This window comes from Calonectris borealis, chromosome Z, assembly GCF_964195595.1.
Source record: "Calonectris borealis chromosome Z, bCalBor7.hap1.2, whole genome shotgun sequence".
NCBI lineage: Eukaryota > Metazoa > Chordata > Aves > Procellariiformes > Procellariidae > Calonectris > Calonectris borealis.
The window spans coordinates 891918-909144 of NC_134352.1; the positions used below are offsets into that span (position 1 = coordinate 891918).

Here is a 17227-nt window from a genome sequence, read left to right on the forward strand (position 1 = left end):
CACGGACCTGTTATTGGGCAGTGTTAAATGGAGGGGGTGTACGGCTATGCGAATCCGCTGTGGAAATCCTCTGATTTTACTACTGCATCTTTAAAGCAGTTTCTAAAATGCATACCCTATTCCTAAAAATTGTATTTGCTTTGGCTGCTCAGCACTGGTAAAAATGCTTTCAATAATGTGCACAACATGCATGCACAGAAGGGCTGGCTCTGTATTTAAAGAGCAGCTTTGGTCAGGGGTGAGTGATTTCCTTTGAAATGCTATTGCTTTATCATAGCTCAAAGAATATTTAAAAACTCTTTTCCAGCTGTCAGTGGTGCTCCAGTAGCTCAAACCCTTTCAAGCTGGATTTTAATCATTTGATACAAATCAGCACTTGAGTTATTAGGTGTAAGTACACAGGCAGCCCTTGAAAGCATCCAAAAGCACAACGTGTGGCTGAGCGTCACTCAGCAGCGCGGGATGTATAGCACAGACACCTGAAATCCTCCGCCCCGAGGAGGAGCGAAACAGCCCGATGCTGCTTTGGCTGTATTGGTCAAACCAACACGGGGACATTTTAATTTCAGAGTAAGAACGGTTAGACTTAAATTTATTCTTCATTGACCTAATGCAAGCCAAAGTTCAGTGTTTTAAGCTGAAACAAGGATGAGAGGAATTTTCCCGTTTGAACAAATCAGCCTGATTTCAGGCAAGTTTTTACAGAGGCATCTCCTGGTGAGGTGACCTCAAACACTGATGTGGCCTCCGAAGGGCCGTCAGGTACCATCCTACCCGGCCAGGTGGAACACAAAGAAATGCCCTGGGAAGATGGAGGTGAAAGTCACACGCTTCCACTCACCCCGTGTTCACTTGGTGTAACCACCAGAAGGAACTTGCTAGGTGACAGGCACTGCTCTCCCCTCCACAACAGGCTAACCATCTAACATCAGCCGTCACTTGCCATAGAAAGGGGTTGTCAAGCCTTGGGACAGGCTGCCCAGGGAAGTGGTGGAGTCACCATCCCTGGAGGTATTTAAAAGACGTGTAGACGTGGTGCTTAGGGACATGGTGTAGTGGTGGGCTTGGCAGTGTTGGTTTAACGGTTGGACTCGGTGATCTTAAGGGTCTTTTCCAACCTCAGTGATCCTGTGATTCTATTCTGTTCTATGATTCATTTCCCTTATGTGTGTACGTTATGGGCCCAGCACCGACTTTGGTAGGAAGCACTTTAGTAATTTAGTTTCTCAGAGTTTTCTTCAGTGAGACTACCCTTTCCTCACACAAGAAAACTTTCCTGGAATTTTAACCTAAAATCATCGTTTATTGTCACTTTTTGTTACTTACTTATAAGTTCCAAAAAATAAGAGAGAGAGAAGGAATAGACAAATTTTTTTTATACAGCTTTTTATATAGCTCCAAGTGGGGTTTAATTTGTTTACCCATGTATTTTTACTCTCCTCTCATGTATTCTCTTCTTTCCGGTCTTTTCTCTTTTTCATCACACTTGAAATAGAACATGAAGAGAACACTGTAGAAGAGCCATTTAAAAATAATTAATCAATGTACTTAGTCTTCTAAAAAGACTTCTAAAAACCGCCCCCTTTAAATTAAACACGTAACAAAAATAGTAATCTTAATTCTCAGCAGTGTTTTCATCAACGGTAAATATTATTTATGCTGTTATTAAAATACGTCAACAATTTATGAATGTATTGGTCCTCGCTTAGGGATTTATTGACAAGCTTGCAAGTGAGGACAATGAAGTCCTTTGCTGTAAGTAAAATATTATTAAAAGTATAACCCAAAGATGTAGAATTTTAAAACGTTGGGTTTTATGTCTATGTACCTGAAGTTGATAAAATCTTCCCTTAAAATATTTCCTTTCTTTGATCACCTCTGTTATCTGGATTACGAACAAGGACAATATGAACTTGCAACTGTGCCTCTTTCTATTGCCAGCAGTAAAATACTTCGTCTTTTCCAAATTATGACATTATTGCTGTTTTTCTGGGGTTTTCCACCTCTCCTACAGTCCTGCCTATGCATTTTCCAGGCTTTTTGCTTGAATTAGTTTGAGCTGTAGAGTAAACAGAATTAGCCAGGTTGCTACAAATGGACGGTTGTTCACCGACTGCTTCCTGCTTGCCCGAGAGCGTGCAGCGCGTAATGCGGGGTGTCATTAGGCCCCAATTTAACCGCACGTATGGCTGGGAGGGCATGTTTGTGTTTCATTTATACAGATATGATTAGCTGTTCTCAGTGTTCGTCTGCCGTAAAACTGAAAATGTGTCATGCACTATTACCCAAGCAAATGTAATGCCCCCAAAATAAACATGCCCCACTAGTTTGCAGGCAGTAATGACGGAAAAACAGGTGTTTCCCATATTCTGTGTGATTGCCTACACATATGGCTTCTTTTATACTATCCTTCAATTACTTTGTAGTGTTGGCTCCTGCAGGAAAAGAAATAGTGTTACCGAAAAAGAGTGGGTTTCAAGGGTGTTCTTTGGTCCACAGCCAAATTAAATATAAGCAGCACAGCCCTTTTTAGTATTTAAATAATTAAACTACAGCAGCTACCACATCCACTTTAGCCATCAAACTGCGTTTCCAGCTACTCTCATTTTAAAATGCGGTGCTCTGACTTAACAAATTAAAGCTATGTATAACACAAATTCCCATTTGAATGGTGTTAACATTCTCAAATTGGACTTTTCAAATAGAATCAGTAAAATAATATCAACACCTGCATGACCTGTTGGCTTTAACCTGAGGTTCTATCTTGCAAAAGCATTTAGCTCCTGACAGCTGTGTACGATCTACTGATCTTGCAGTGTTAATGACAGATTTTACAATGAGATGCAGGCAGAAATATCAGTGGTCACTTTGTATAACGGGTTTTCTGCAATGCATTGTTCTTCTAGGTGAATGCATTTTGAGGAGAAATATAAGAAGGTGGTGTTGTTCCTCACAGACGATAGCCCAGAGCAGTTCCTCGGCAGTCAGGGTGAAAGTCAGAGGTATTCTGCAGGACTGGCAGCGAGCCTGGCCCGGGAGCTGCTCCGTGCACGCCCAGCTGGCAGAACAGCCGAGAGCCACCCTCAAATTGTGAACGCTGGTGGCAGCCAAAACACTTAGACTAGGATGGGGTTGATCTTCGATCCCCGTGCATTCATCTCTTCCCCCAAACAAGTGTCTCCATCTCTGCATCGCTGTTTCTTTCAGAGCAAGGCTTGCAGCGGACGGGTCTCTGCGTCGGCCCTCTGTGGCGGTGGAAGATCCCCAGCACCGAGACCCGGCCTCATCTTTCCCTGTCAATTCAGCGACAGAGTGCAGGGACGCAGTAACACGTTCGGGACGTGTTCCTCCTGCTTCGTAAACATGCCTCTTCTGGCTTCCCACAGTGGTGGCTTATCATCTACCCACGAAGGACAACCTATATTTTAACCTAATTAAGTTTACATGTTGAAAGAAAGCTCTGGGGGTAGACAAAAAAATGCTCAGTTTCATTTTGCAAAATCAAATGGGTTGACTTCATGAAGTGACATCAGAGATGAATTTGCTCTTTGGCTTTTACCTTGTGACTGATTCAAAATGAAATGTCATTACATAATACAACACATAATCAGGAATATGCTGTCAAAATAATGAGATGATAAAATGACGGCATTCCCCTGAAACTTTTTGATTTTTTTCTGCAGATAAACTTAATTCTTTTACCTGCCTTTGGTTTTCCTGATGCTTTTTTCCTGTTTATCTGTGCTCTTTCATTATTTGCCTCAGTAAGAAAGACAATTGCTCCTCTCCTACAAGGTGACAAAGATGAAGGAATGCGACTTTATCCCTTTATAGCTTCCTGGGGTGCTTTCATTTCAGTGACAGCTTTCTCACTTCACGAGTTGCAGGGTTTCATGCCTGTGCTTCCCACTTTGTAATCAATATATTTCTCAGGATACCGGCTGCCATTCAGAGGCGGTGAAGCTTTTGAACTCCCAGCCTTCCCCCGCACGGCAGATTTTGCCTGACTGCGTGGTTCTGACCGACGGGACGGGTTTGTGGCCAGCGTGGACGTAAAGCCACATGGTACCAGCTGCAGAGAGCAATTCCCAGGCCAGCCGCAGCCCTGCTGCTCCTCCTGCTTACAGCGCAGCCCCCATCCACCGCCACGTCCCGCAGCAGTCAGGAGCGCGTGTCCGGAGCGGTGCCACAGCAGTTAAGCAGAGAGTTGGGCTCAACAATATGGACTTCAGCCTTGAATAAGAATTGCTAGGTTTAAATGTGTTAGCCTTACTAACGAGCACGGAAGTAGGGTGTTGTGTGTAAGTGCTTGGCTTTTCAAAAGCAGTCCGTCTCCCTTTTTCGTGGACATCTTTTTGAAGGATCAGAAATGCAGATACAAAAACACAGCTATGGCCTGAAACCTTTACATGCCTTTTGACAACGAGGAAGAAAAAAGCCAAGCAGTTAAACTCCTAGCCATGAGAGAGCTGGAACATTGCCTTTGGCTATAATAGGGGTAAGTTTTCACATAGGGTGTGGAAGGACAATTCTAATATAACTTTCATCCAGATGAACCGAACATTAACACCAAGTTCTTCAATGTACCCCTGCGAGCTAAGTGTGCTACAGGGAGGCATCCAGAACATAAACAGGTGAAGATAGGTATTTATACTTGCTGAAGCAATACAAGATTTGAGAAGAGACTCCTGCCCCATGAGTTCTGATTTTGAGTTCGTTTACGCCACCGTAATGTACTTTTCTTATTAAAGAATATTTTAGTTATTACTTCTGATTTACACCCTTGTTAGGTCAAAATCTGGACTGAGGGCTTTCCTTCACGGCCCTCCTGCAACCAGTGGCTACAATCCTCTGAGGTTAAGATTTCATGCTCAGTATTACACACTGGATTGATGGACACCTTACCTACGTGCGTTTGGTCTACAAGACGACACTTCAGCTGGGGAAATGTAATGATTCACATTCAGCTACCACACACTGAAAAAAAACCTCAAGAGCCGCTTTACTAACAATTCTCCACCAGATGCAAAGAGGTCCTTATCAGAACGTAGACCCCCTAGAAGCACGTCTGTCTTGAGTATCATGTTAAACTGAAGTTACGCACTAGAAATAATATTTTTATAATTGGTCTTGTGTTTGTTTCTGATTTTACACTCAGGCAGAATACCACTGGGCACACCAGGGGCTAAATAAATCTTTCACTGATAAACAACAAACCTAAATTGTTTATGGAGCATGAAACAATTATCTTTGACTCCACCTGATGCTGCTGAGCAAGCTGTTCCTTTTTATTGTGCTATTATTAGGTGGGAATGTAGTGGGTTGGACAGTATCCTTCATTAATGGATAGCATAACCAAGTTTGTGTAGCACACAGCTCATGCTCTAGCACAGCTCAGAACCCTGTACACAGCCCATCTAGCTGAAGTCCTGCACAGAAGGGTATCCCAATAAATAAACACAAGTGAATGAATTAACCGTTTAGAAAAGAGTGCTGAGATTTTCAAAACAGTCTTAGGGATGTAGATGTTCTAACCGCTACTTAAGACCTGGGAATATAAATTGTCATTATACATACATATAGCTCTCACTTCATTTCTGTATGCAGATAATGTTTCTGCACAGTTGCTTAATACAAAATGTAAAATTCAAGCCAAGTTGCAGTCTCAGTGATGAGAAATGAGAGGTAAAAAGCCCTTTGTGTTTTGAGTGGAACAGTAGTGGTAAAACTGACACAGGAAAAACCCGTGTGGACCCAGCAACTGCTTGGCGAGACAACTGCATTTAAAGAAAGCCTCAGAAACGTTGCTAAAAATGGAACAGAGGGATCTTTAAGGCATCTGTCCAGGAAAGTGAAGAAAATACGTTTTTGGCAGTGAACACTGAGAAATCACACAGTGAATACAATAAATTAAAATTAACGGAAGACACATGTCCTTGCCGCTAGCTTGACTTTGACAAACCCTGTCCTGTCGTCATATCATGTTGCAGAAAGTGAGTGTGGGTGAATACCAGGATGGTGCTGTGTCATTTTATTGGTATTCTATTCTATATCGATATTTATTGATATTCTATTGGCGTTTCTGGTATACTTACTACATACTCACCCTTTTTCCTCTTCTTTGGTCCATTCAGATTCCCATTTTTCTGGGCTCCCGTACACGTCATGGCCGGTACTTCAGCTGCAGTGGTTACAATCCCCTCATCCCTGCGGGAACACACAGGTCCTCAGGAGGCCCTCAGAACCAAACCCACAACGATGTCCGAGGCTGAGACTTCAGACAATAAAACGCTGGCCTTTTACAATATTTTCCACTCCTCATTGTTCTGTATTTATGTTTTTCATTACCTTCCTATTTTAGAAGCCAACAAAGAGCAGGGCAGGCATATCTGTCACTCTACAACAAACAGAAGAAGAAAAGCAGTATTAAATCACAGCTCTGATACCTAAAAGCAACTTATTAAAATCTCCAGTTTAAATGCTGGAAAAATCAAGCAGTGAAATACAGTTAACTATAAACTGAAGCTGCTAAAAGGTTAGTTTCAGAGGCAGAAGCAGGAGCATTTAGGGAACATTAGGAAATTTTTAGAGGCATTTTCTGACATGTGAGGACAGACAATGGAATGGTAGTAGGAAAGCTAAACAAAACAGGAGCTGAGGAAACGCAGGTGCAAAATGAAAATATGGAAATAAATGAGTACTTAACAAATTGCAATATTTGCCGAGAAAGTGCAATGTGCAGACCACTGGATGTGATTAAAAAAAAAAGAGAGAGAATTTAAAACTATTTTGAAATGAGTAATTGTACTTCAGGGTAAAGATATTTGTTATATAATCGGATGGGGTAGCAGTGCCAATTAATGCAGCATACCTATGGTGTGTCGAAGTATCAGAGGATGATGCGCATTAATCAAGCGCAGCAGGTCCCGGGTTATTAGCTCAATTGAAAAAACCGCTTTATTCGCCCAGCTCTCCCCTCGCACCAAGGCTGGGGGGCGAGCGCTGCGCCTCCCAACGACACCGCGGGGCTGGGGGAGAAGCCCACCCGCGGAGGGGCCGGGTGGGAGCAGAGGGCGAGCTCCGTGCCGCTGCCGCGCCCGCGGCTCGGGGTGAGCCTTAGCCCTTAACTCCCACATCGGCAGCGACCGTAAAGCAGCCCCGCGCGAAGCCCCGCCAGCCTTGCGCTCTCTGCCCCCGGCAGCTGCCCCCGCCCGCGGGGACCCGCACCCCCGCGCCCCCTCCGCCGCGACCCCCGGTCCGGGGGCGAGAACTCCGCTAAGTTGCCGCCGCGGGGAGCGGCCGCCCCCATCCCCCGGGACCCGCCCGGGCCGAGGCGGGCTTCGCCCCCGCCCGCCCGCTCCTTTCCGCGCACGCCGCCCGCCCCCCCCGGGGAATTACCACCCCCCCGGCTCGGGGGCCAGGTACACTTGACGTCAGGATGGCTGTCATCGTTTTGACGTGTAAACACTCATTTCCATTCCGGCTCCGGAGGGTCTGGGCGCCGCGCAGCCCCGGGCAGCCGCGCCGGCAGGCAGGCAGGCAGGGACCCGCGCCGGGCCGCCGCCGCCCGCTCGCCCGCGCTCGCCTAGCAACGCGGCGCCCCGCCGCAGCCCGCCTCGCCGCCGCTCCCCGCGCCCCGCGGCCATGGACGGGCGCCGCTGGGCCGGCCGGTGCGCGGCCCTGGCGCTGCTGGCCGCCTGCTGCCTGGCCCGCGGCGGCAGCGCCGAGCGGCAGTTCCTCAACGAGTGGGCGGCGGAGATCCCGGGGGGCCCCGACGCCGCCAGAGCCATCGCGGAGGAGCTGGACTACGACCTCGTGGGGCAGGTACGGCCGGGCGGGGGGCGGACCGCAGCGCAGCGCCGCGCAGCCCGGGGCAGCTGCCCCGCGGGGGCTCCTTTCTTTCCCTCCCTCCCCTCAGGGCTGTCCCGAAACTTGCGCCCGGCTGCCGCTGACGGGGCTCCGGGGAGTTTGAAGCACCTTCTCCCCCCGCCGCCCCCGGACCCGGCTCCGCACCTGGCGGGGAGCCCCGCGACCGCGGCGGCCGGCCGGGGACGGCTCTTCCTGAGGGGAGCAGGCAGGGTCGGGCCGGGCGACTCCGCTCTCCCTGAGGCGACCGGGCAGGGAGCAGGCAAGGAGCAGGCAGGGCGCTCCCGTTCTCCCTGAGGGGGTCCAGGCAGGGCACCTGGCTTTCCCTGAGGAGACCGGGCAAGGCACCCCCACTCTCCTGAGGGGACCGGGCAAGGCACCCCCGCTCTCCCTGAGGGGACCGGGCAAGGCACCCCCGCTCTCCCTGAGGGGACCGGGCAGGCACCCGCGCTGTCCCTGAGGGGACCCGGCAGTGTCGGGCAGGCACCCATGTGCTCCCAGGAGACCGGGCAGGGTTGGGCAGGGCGACCCGGCTCTGCCCGAGGGGTCCGGGCAGGAAGGAGGAGGGCGCGGGCAGCCCTAGCTCCGGCCCCGCGCCGCCCCCGACTGGCCCCCCGCCATCCCGCTCCCGCCACGGAGGCTCCATCGCCATCGCGGGGCTTCTCTCCGGCAGGCCCTCCTGGCGCTTTTTTGGGATGCCGTGACGTCAGCGTTGTCAGGGATGAGTAACCGCCTGTAGGTAACAGCCTCGCCCCACCTCCAGGCGAGGGTCCTGTGCCAGGCAGCGCGTCTGGCGGCGCCGGGGACCCCGCTCCTCCGCCCAGAGCCGCTTCCCCCCCGCGGCCCTCCGCCGGGAGCAGGCTGAGAGCGGGGTGGAGGTCACCCCTCCTCGGGTGGGCCCGGTGCGGTGGGCAGCCCCTTCCCGGCCTCCTGCCCAGGCGGGCGTGCGGGAGGGGCCGCGCCACATCCCGGGCTCGGTCATGTTCTCCGGACTCTCAAACCTAGGTGTGATCCCACTCTGTAGGTTTGGTCTTTCTGCCTTTGGAGTCAGGGGATTCGCCCCCACCGGTTTCAAATATCCCCTGCTTAGGGAAGAGGGATGTTTAAAGCCGGCGGGGTGCAGCCAGCTCTCCGGGTGACCAGCTACTGCGCAAGCGAAAGCGCCAGTTCAGTAGGCATCTGTACAGACAAACCCCGCAGTGAGGTTTCTGAAGCCACACGAAGCTTTTTACATCTGTTCAGCTGAACCCCGGGAAGAGCAGATAAAACTGGCGTGTGGCCGTGCGTAAAACCTGTCCTTCGAAATGTGACCGTGTCAAGGTCTCTCCGTGCGTGTACTGGTCATTACTACAAGTACTGCACTGCTGAGTACTGTAGTAGTAATGACTGCTACTTCACCAGCTTCCCCCAATTTCCCCTAGCAGCACACAGCCTGTGATAAGCACTTCTTACTTGAAGAAGTGTTTTTTAGTTTAGCTTAAAATATCTGAAGGCTAGTTTCTTGCTCTTTTCTTTCCTCTTTTGCAGAGGAAAGCAGAATGAATTCCGTCAGGTTGTGATTGTTGATATTTGTTTGCAATGGGGAAATCTCTATCGATAGTTAAAGACGCCTCTGTCTTATAGATTGGATCACTCAAAAATCACTACCTATTCAGACGTAAAAGCCATCCGAGACGGTCTCGAAGAAGTGCCATTCATATAACTAAAAGACTTTCTGATGACGAGCGGGTGAGTGTTATATTCATTCTTTTTCATGCTCTCTGTTTATTCTCTCTCCTTATTGCTAGCTTTGTAATGAGGTCACAGGCAATCTTTCCTCGTTTTGCAAGTCTAATTCAGCCATCCCTACTTGTGCTGAATAATATTTTATTATTCTGTCATTAACAGGCAGAATCTGACCCTCTCTTACCATATTTTTTGCAAGTGCTTTCTAAATTAAGATTTAAGATATGCAGCATTGCAGAGGCTTGGAATTTCAGATGTTGATGTGTCGCTGGTAAAAATATGGATGAGGAACCACAGGGCTTGATTCAAAGTAAAAATCCATAGATGCAGTAAGTTTAATCAGGCCACGTCTGTGCAATTACCATGGGAATTAGGTTTGATTTAAAGTGACTGAATACTAAAAAAAAAAAAAAGTAGGGGAAAAGGGCTGAGGTTTTGCTGGATTCGCTTCTTTCATGACAAGCTAAAACCCCTTCTCAAAGGATCTATCACACGTTCTAGACTTGCAGCCTTTTGGTACACTGGGATCCCACTGCAATCGGAGACCAGGCACGCTGGAGAGCCAGGGCTCTAAGGTTCGATCCACTGCTGAAGCGGACTCCCCATTTATTTGACTTTATTTAAGAGAGAAGCATTTGTGTTTGTAAACATACGGAGAAAATGGGGTGGGTGGCAAATTTAAGGAACAGACCAGAATGCTGTCAGCCCCTCTTAAAAACAGTTTCTGGCAAATTTCAGAACAATGGAATTTGAATTTCGAATCAGCATTATTGCAGTAATCATTGTAAAAATATGGGCAGTCCAAAACAAGAAGTAACCTAGTTGTGAAAAACAGCAATTTATCATATAAGGACAAATCACTTGAGAATGAGTAATTGGTTAGCTGGAGGTTTTGGATGCAAATGTCATCTAGGAGGAAATACGCCATGCGTAAGTAGAAGAATTAAAGGAGGGGGTTAGACAGGGTATTTGTTTTGCCTGTTCTGTTTCAAAACTGTACACTCCCATCTATCTCTTTGCAAACATTGGCTTAACGGCTAAAGTTTTCTAGGTGAAATCATTCTAAATTGGGGATATTAAAATCCACAGCTTTAGTGTAAATTAGTGTTCTAATTTATACTCATACCAATGATCAAATGTTCAACGCTGTCATAGTACAATGTTCAGGAACAGAGTTTTGGCTGCAGTTCCTCCCTTTTTTGGATTTACTACATTGAATGCATCTCTTACACAGGGAAGTGGGACCATGTTTAATATACTGAGTTCTAATATCATAAGCAGAATGGAAGCAATTGTGTAACACACATTATGCCAAACATTATTGCAGACTTACATACTTAGATCCAAAAACAGAGCTTCAAAGTGCTGCAGGTGATTTGCTAAATTTACTCCGATTTCCCTTTTATTTACCATCTAGTATGCAAATTAACTATGTGAATGAATGAGATGTAATTATGTCATTATGTAAGTATATAAACACAAAGCAATCATGTAATGCTGTGTAGTTATACATGGACCTTTGCTCCAAAGAGCTACTCTTGTTCAGCAACAGCCTATTTAAAAAGATGTAAATTCAATCTTTAAAAAGGGAGAGAGAAGGGAATCCTGCTTTTGTTTGTATAATGCCTTCATGATTTTTACGGTATGTTAAGTGTGAAAGCTGGGGTAAAACTTGGCTCTAATCTGAGTATTTATCTGCTTCCTATAGATGTCCCAGTGTGTGTTGTAAAACAGATAAAGGCTGTGAATATATTGAAAGGATATAATTATCCAGTTACCTAACTTCTTCCAGTATTTGCACTAGTTTCCAAATTACTTTCTTGCAAGAGACCTGAATCAAGATCATTTTCACTGCTTTACATATCAGCGACTGGAGATTTGGCACAGGGCCTTCAGCTTTTGCTGGAGATGAATGGTTGGAGCCTCACCCAGCTGCTGAGTGACAAACATTTGGCTTGTTTGTCTGACATATGTGCTTAGTAGTTTCAGCTCATTTCCCTCAGTGCAGTTGTCCACATTGAAAAAAATAACAAGCATGGAAGTTAATTACTGTTGGGTGATGAAGAGGCCAAGCTTTGCTGTGGGCAGGGAAGAGAGATAAAGGTAATTGTTCTAACCTGTGCACAAGTATGTATGGCCCTGGATATCAGTCGGGCAGTTTAAAACCCCTACAGTTTTAGCACTAAATATATATCAAATAGAGAATAGTATTAGAGAGCTTTCAGTAAACGTGCCTGGTGTAGCTACCATTTTCAAGGGTTTATGTTCTTGTAGTGAACTTTCATTAGGCTCTCACTAGAAAATCTTATTTTAATCAAATCAGCACTTTTTAATTGTAATTTCTGAGTCACCTTTATTATTGTTTCATATATGGTGATATATATTCAGACATTTAAAGCAAAAGGTTAGATCCAAGGCATCCTCCACTTGAGGCTTGTGGCAGGATCTTGGCAATCTACTGAGCCTGAGTTTGCTTTGCTTGTCTGGAAATTGGGTGGAAAAGCACCAACGTGATCTGTGTCAAGGTGACTATCCAGATACTAGCAATGAGTAACATTTTATTCCCATTTCCAAAAGGAGCACACAGCACAGAGACAGGTATCAGAATCAGGATTTGATTTGAACTGGGTTTAGTAATGCATTCAAGGAAACAAGGTGGGATGCACTTTCAAAATGCAGCCTAGTGACTTAGAGATTGCTGTGTCCGTGCACAAATGCTATACAACTCATTGTATTGATGCTTTAGCAAAACATGCTGAAGCATTTTGGCTTTCAGTTGCCTTAAGTGGAATTATGCCAGTGATGAAGTTAGTCCAATATTCATAGCTTACTAATAGATCACAGTTCAAAACACCACTGGGAAGGAGACTTGAAGGTCCAGCTGTAACAGCGTCATTATGATTGCTAGACTAAAGCCAGAGAGAATCTTTCTCCTTTTCTTTTAACTCCCAATAGAAATAGATAGGCATTAAAACGTAGGTAGGAGAAAGAAGCAGGCTGTGGTTTTGCTTGTTTTGGTATCTACCACTGCTTAGATAACCTTCTAACCATACTACACATTTGATATAAAATCCTGCATTGTGTGGCACTCACAAGAGTTCTACTGTTAACTTGAACTTAATAATTTTCTGTGAGTTGATTCTATAGTATTGTGATTTCACCAAGTCCGCCTCCCCAAAGTACACTGTATTACAGTGTAAATAATCCTCCTCTCTGCATCAGACGTTGCTCGTTTTGCTTTAGGCATCAAAATTTTGCTGTGTGAGGAAACCCCTTACCCTCTAGGCTAAGAAAGTCCTAACCTATAGAGGCTTACTTGTCATATTTATACAAATAATTGTAGGTGTCATGGGCAGAGCAGCAATATGAAAAAAAGCGAACTAAGCGTGCCACCATGAGAGACTCGGCAGAAAATCTTTTCAATGATCCTATGTGGAATCAGCAGTGGTATCTGGTAAGAATTTGTTTCACTGTGGAATGTGGGATGGTGAATTTCAGTTATGCTATCAGCTGTATTATTTCACTCATATCAGAGCGATTGCACTGAAGGGAGTAAATGAAGAGTCCCTCTCATTAGCATACGGTATAAAAATGAGAGATCTCTGTGATAATATTTCCAGGCAACCTTCTGTTTTCTTTGAAGTGTCATTTGTGCAAAGATTTTAAAAGCCAATTCAGGTTGCTGCTTAGGATGGGGATTGATATTAGAAAGCAGTGTAACAGTTAAAATCTACCTTTATGATAATTCTAAAATATGCGCGGTTGGCGTATAAGAAGTCCCTTACCATGTCTGAAGCTGGCCATGTATTTCTTTATTAAAATTGGTAGTGCAGAGTGCATACTCCAGACGAAAACAAAAGCATATATGTGCATGTGACAAGCACCTTCAGCCTCTTGGACTGGGATTTAAATAGAGGAGGGTCTCGACAGCTCACATGTTCAAAACCTCAAGGAAAAGACATTTCCTGAGCTCTGTAGTTTTTGTCTGCATGTGACAACTCAGAAATACAGTTGATCATTTATGTTTTATATGGTTTCTTTCGAGAGTCTGTATTTCCACTATGCATCTACCTGTACCTTCAGTCTAGACTTCATTGCTTTCACTCAGGATAGGGATGGGATTAAAGGTGGGTGTAACAAATCAAGAAGAAAGGTCAAGCACAAATATGGCCCAAGTGGCTGGAAATATTTTTCTCTTCTTCCGTTCAGCTTAGAGAAAACAGACCAAACTCTAGGCTGTTTGTATAATGCTTTGCCCTCTCTTTCCTTTGTTTGAGCTAGGAAAAATAAATTATAAACCGTATAGCATAAAATATTTCCATGAAGATTCCTGCAGACTTCTTTTCAACATAAAAAATGGTTATCTTTAAGAATTTAGCTTTTCTTTGAAGCTGTTTGCTTCTTTGCCTGTTTCCAATAGGAAGCAGAAAATTTCCGAGATGTCTGTATTGGACAAATACACAAACACACAGAGAAGAGCGGTTTTGTGAAAAAAGCAATGTCTTGCTCTGCAGGAGACATAGTTCCTTTTTCCACCTTTCTGTGGTTTTCACTTCTTTTCCCTCTGGTTTTCCCACATGAGAAACGGAAACATGATGCAATGCTTACCCTTGTTTGCAGTGCACATTGAATTTTTTCTGATTAAATGCATAAATATGTTAAATATTTTTTTTAAAAATATGTTCCTTGCCTTGTAGTAAATAACTTATTATTACCTTGTGTCATGGTTTAACCCCAGCCGGCAACCAAGCCCCACCCAGCCGCTTGCTCACTCCCCCACTGTGGGATGGAGGAGAGAATTAGAAGAGTAAAAGTGAGAAAACTCGCGGGTTGAGATAAGGACAGTTTAATAGGGAAAGCAAAAGCTGCGCACAAGCAAAGCAAAACAAGGAATCCATTCACCACTCCCCACCAGCAGGCAGGTGTTCAGCCATCGCCAGGACAGCAGGGCTCCATCACGCGTAGCGATTACTTGCAAAGACAAAACACCATCACCCTGAACGTCCCCCCGCTTCCTTCTTCTTCCCCCAGCTCTATATGATGAGCATGGTATGCAATATCCCTTTGGCCAGTTGGGGTCAGCTGTCCCAGCCGTGTCCCCTCCCAGCTCCTTGTGCCCCCCCAGCCTCTCGCTGGTGGGGTGGGGTGAGGAGCAGAAAAGGCCTTGACGCTGTGTACGCACTGCTCAGCAGGAACGAAAACATCCCTGGGTTATCAACACTGTTTCCAGCACAAATCCAAAACACAGCCCCATACTAGCTACTGTGGAGAAAATTAACTCTACCCCAGCCCAAACCAGCAGACTTATTATTATGATTTGATGGCAACAGTTTTTAGCCCTATTCAGCGTATTCTTCACATATCACCAGAAAAAATGATTATTGGATGGATTCTAGAGAACAAGACTTGAAACCTCAAATAATTCCTTGAATAGCAGCAGTTAGAAAAAAAAGCATAAAATGACAGAAAGGTCATTCCCATAGCAAATTTCTTTTTCTAAGCCTCATATTGTATGCAGCATTCCTTTGGAAACAAAGAAATGGAAAACCTGCGATCAACCAATGTAATTATGCACAGAGAAACAGAAATAAAATGCTTTTTTTACATCTATGTTCTTACGGGCATTGTAAGCAAGTTTTCTAAATTAGATGTATGTACTGCACATTTAATACTAGAGAGGAAGAATGACCCATTTAGGAGCTACTCTTCAAAGAACTTGCTGTGGAGGAGAAGGCTATAGATGATTCATGCTTCCAGTTGATTTACCACAGGAACAGTAATGAGGGTAGTAAACAGAAAGTTGTGATTCAGCACAGTTGTTCCTAACCGAACAACTACCTTAATTGTTTTATCCATTAATTATTTTGCTCTGGCTAACTTGAACGTCAAAAGAGAAAACACATTTGGAGAATATGCAGCTTACTGTACTGTGGGGTACTGTCTTGGCTTCTCATCAAGTGGAAAGAACAAACAGTAGCAGGTCTGATTATTAACTCAACGTTCCAAGGTTCATCGGTACTTCCCTACCATTCCCGTGTTTCTGCTGCCTACCTCCAGTAAATACAGGATGCCCTTTGTTCAGAGGTGGTCTTCAGGGATCTTCAAGCAGTGGGGTAAATCTTACAGTGCTAGAAGTATTTGAAGAAACTAATTTTTGTTTTGTCTTTGCAAAATTTAAGCAAAATATACAAGTTCAGGCTGGGATGGTTTCGAGCACCTTTAAAATACGACTTTGGACCTGTGTAGCATAAATGGATAAAAATGTTGACATATTTTAATCCTTTCTGTCCCCCAGCAAGATACAAGAATAACTCCATCCCTGCCCAAACTGGATCTCCATGTTATTCCTGTGTGGCAAAAAGGGATTACAGGCAAGGGTGTTGTCATCACAGTACTAGATGATGGCTTGGAGTGGAATCACACTGACATCTATGCTAACTATGTAAGTTTGGGCATTAGAATGCTACGGAATAAATTAATCAGTTGTAAATTTGATATACAGACACTCTTCTCCAGCTTGCTGTCTGTTCTGTAAGTCAGCTCCTGCAGTACAGAGACTGAAATATTTGCCCTAGGCGTGATTTGGAACCTGGTCTCTGTCACAGGAAGGTGAATGTTACTTAGCAATGATGGTGGGGTGGATTTTTTGTTGTTTTTTTCCCTCAGTGGATTTAGTTCCCAGGCATGTTTGTATACAGTGGTTTAATGCTGAATTATTAAAGCTCTGTAAAAAATTTATGGAATTGTTAATGCCCGTCAAGTTCTACCAGCTTGATTGCTGTTAACATGAGGCACACCAAATAAATAAATACAGGCTCCAGAACCCATTTTGTTACAAATTTTAAAATGCATTTTCTAGTTGTCCCAATTAATTCTGGGTTTTTTTTAAATGTAGGATCCAAAGGCGAGTTATGATTTCAATGACAACGATTATGATCCCTTTCCTAGATATGACCCAACAAACGAAAACAAGTGAGTAGCCTCCCAGTTGCGTGAAGAGAACAAAACAGGACGTTATTAATTTGTACGTTAGAACATGCAAATGCAGAAATATCTATGTATGTCCCCAATGACAATTGTACAATAAAAGGAAAAATTTGTATAACAGAATCACAGGATGGTTGAAGGTCATCTGGTCCGAGCCCCTGCTCAAGCAGGGAGACCTAGAGCCCAGGACCCATCCAGACAGGTTTTGAATATTTCCAGGGAGGGAGACTCCACAGCCGCCCTGGGCACCCTGTGCCGGTGCTTGGTCACCCTCATAGTGAAAAAGTGTTTCTTGATGTTCGGAAGGAAGCTCCTGTGTTTCAGTTTGCACAAAGATTTGAACACATAAGAAACTAAGGAAATTAAATTCCCAGATGAGCTTCATAACTGTAATCTTCCTATAATGTCCTGAATTTCTTCATATCTTTGTATATGTGAGGTGCTGATATGTTTCTGTAAGCTGAAGGGAACAATCTGTTCATGTCACCATGTGTGTTTCTAGAACAATACCTCCCTAAGCAGATTTTGACTTCAGTTCTCTGCTTTGCACTGGGAATTTTAAAAGAATATGTCTCCTATGAAGGGCTCTGGAAGAGACTGCGTCTTAGAGGAACCTACCAAGAAACCCATCCCTTCAGGTCAGCTTTTG

The 17227-nt window shown here is 45.0% G+C and overlaps 1 protein-coding gene and 1 long non-coding RNA gene across 2 annotated transcripts in view; one reads left to right on the forward strand and one right to left on the reverse strand.

Annotated features, from left to right (window-relative positions):
- Positions 1 to 1360: 1360 nt before the first annotated feature.
- On the reverse strand, positions 1361 to 6931 carry LOC142075651 (uncharacterized). Its single transcript, XR_012670973.1, has 3 exons — positions 6872 to 6931; positions 6107 to 6397; positions 1361 to 1510 (listed from the first exon to the last, which is right to left on the reverse strand). It is a non-coding gene; the product is annotated as an uncharacterized LOC142075651 (long non-coding RNA).
- A 698-nt stretch (positions 6932 to 7629) lies between these two features.
- PCSK1 (proprotein convertase subtilisin/kexin type 1) overlaps positions 7630 to 17227 on the forward strand; it is a 30952-nt gene continuing 21354 nt past the window's right edge. Inside the window, exons 1-5 of the mRNA XM_075136596.1 lie at positions 7630 to 7824; positions 9490 to 9594; positions 12935 to 13045; positions 15887 to 16033; positions 16487 to 16563. Of these exons, the coding sequence (XP_074992697.1) occupies positions 7645 to 7824; positions 9490 to 9594; positions 12935 to 13045; positions 15887 to 16033; positions 16487 to 16563 (620 nt within the window). The 5' untranslated portion in view covers positions 7630 to 7644. The remainder of the gene's footprint in view (positions 7825 to 9489; positions 9595 to 12934; positions 13046 to 15886; positions 16034 to 16486; positions 16564 to 17227) is intronic.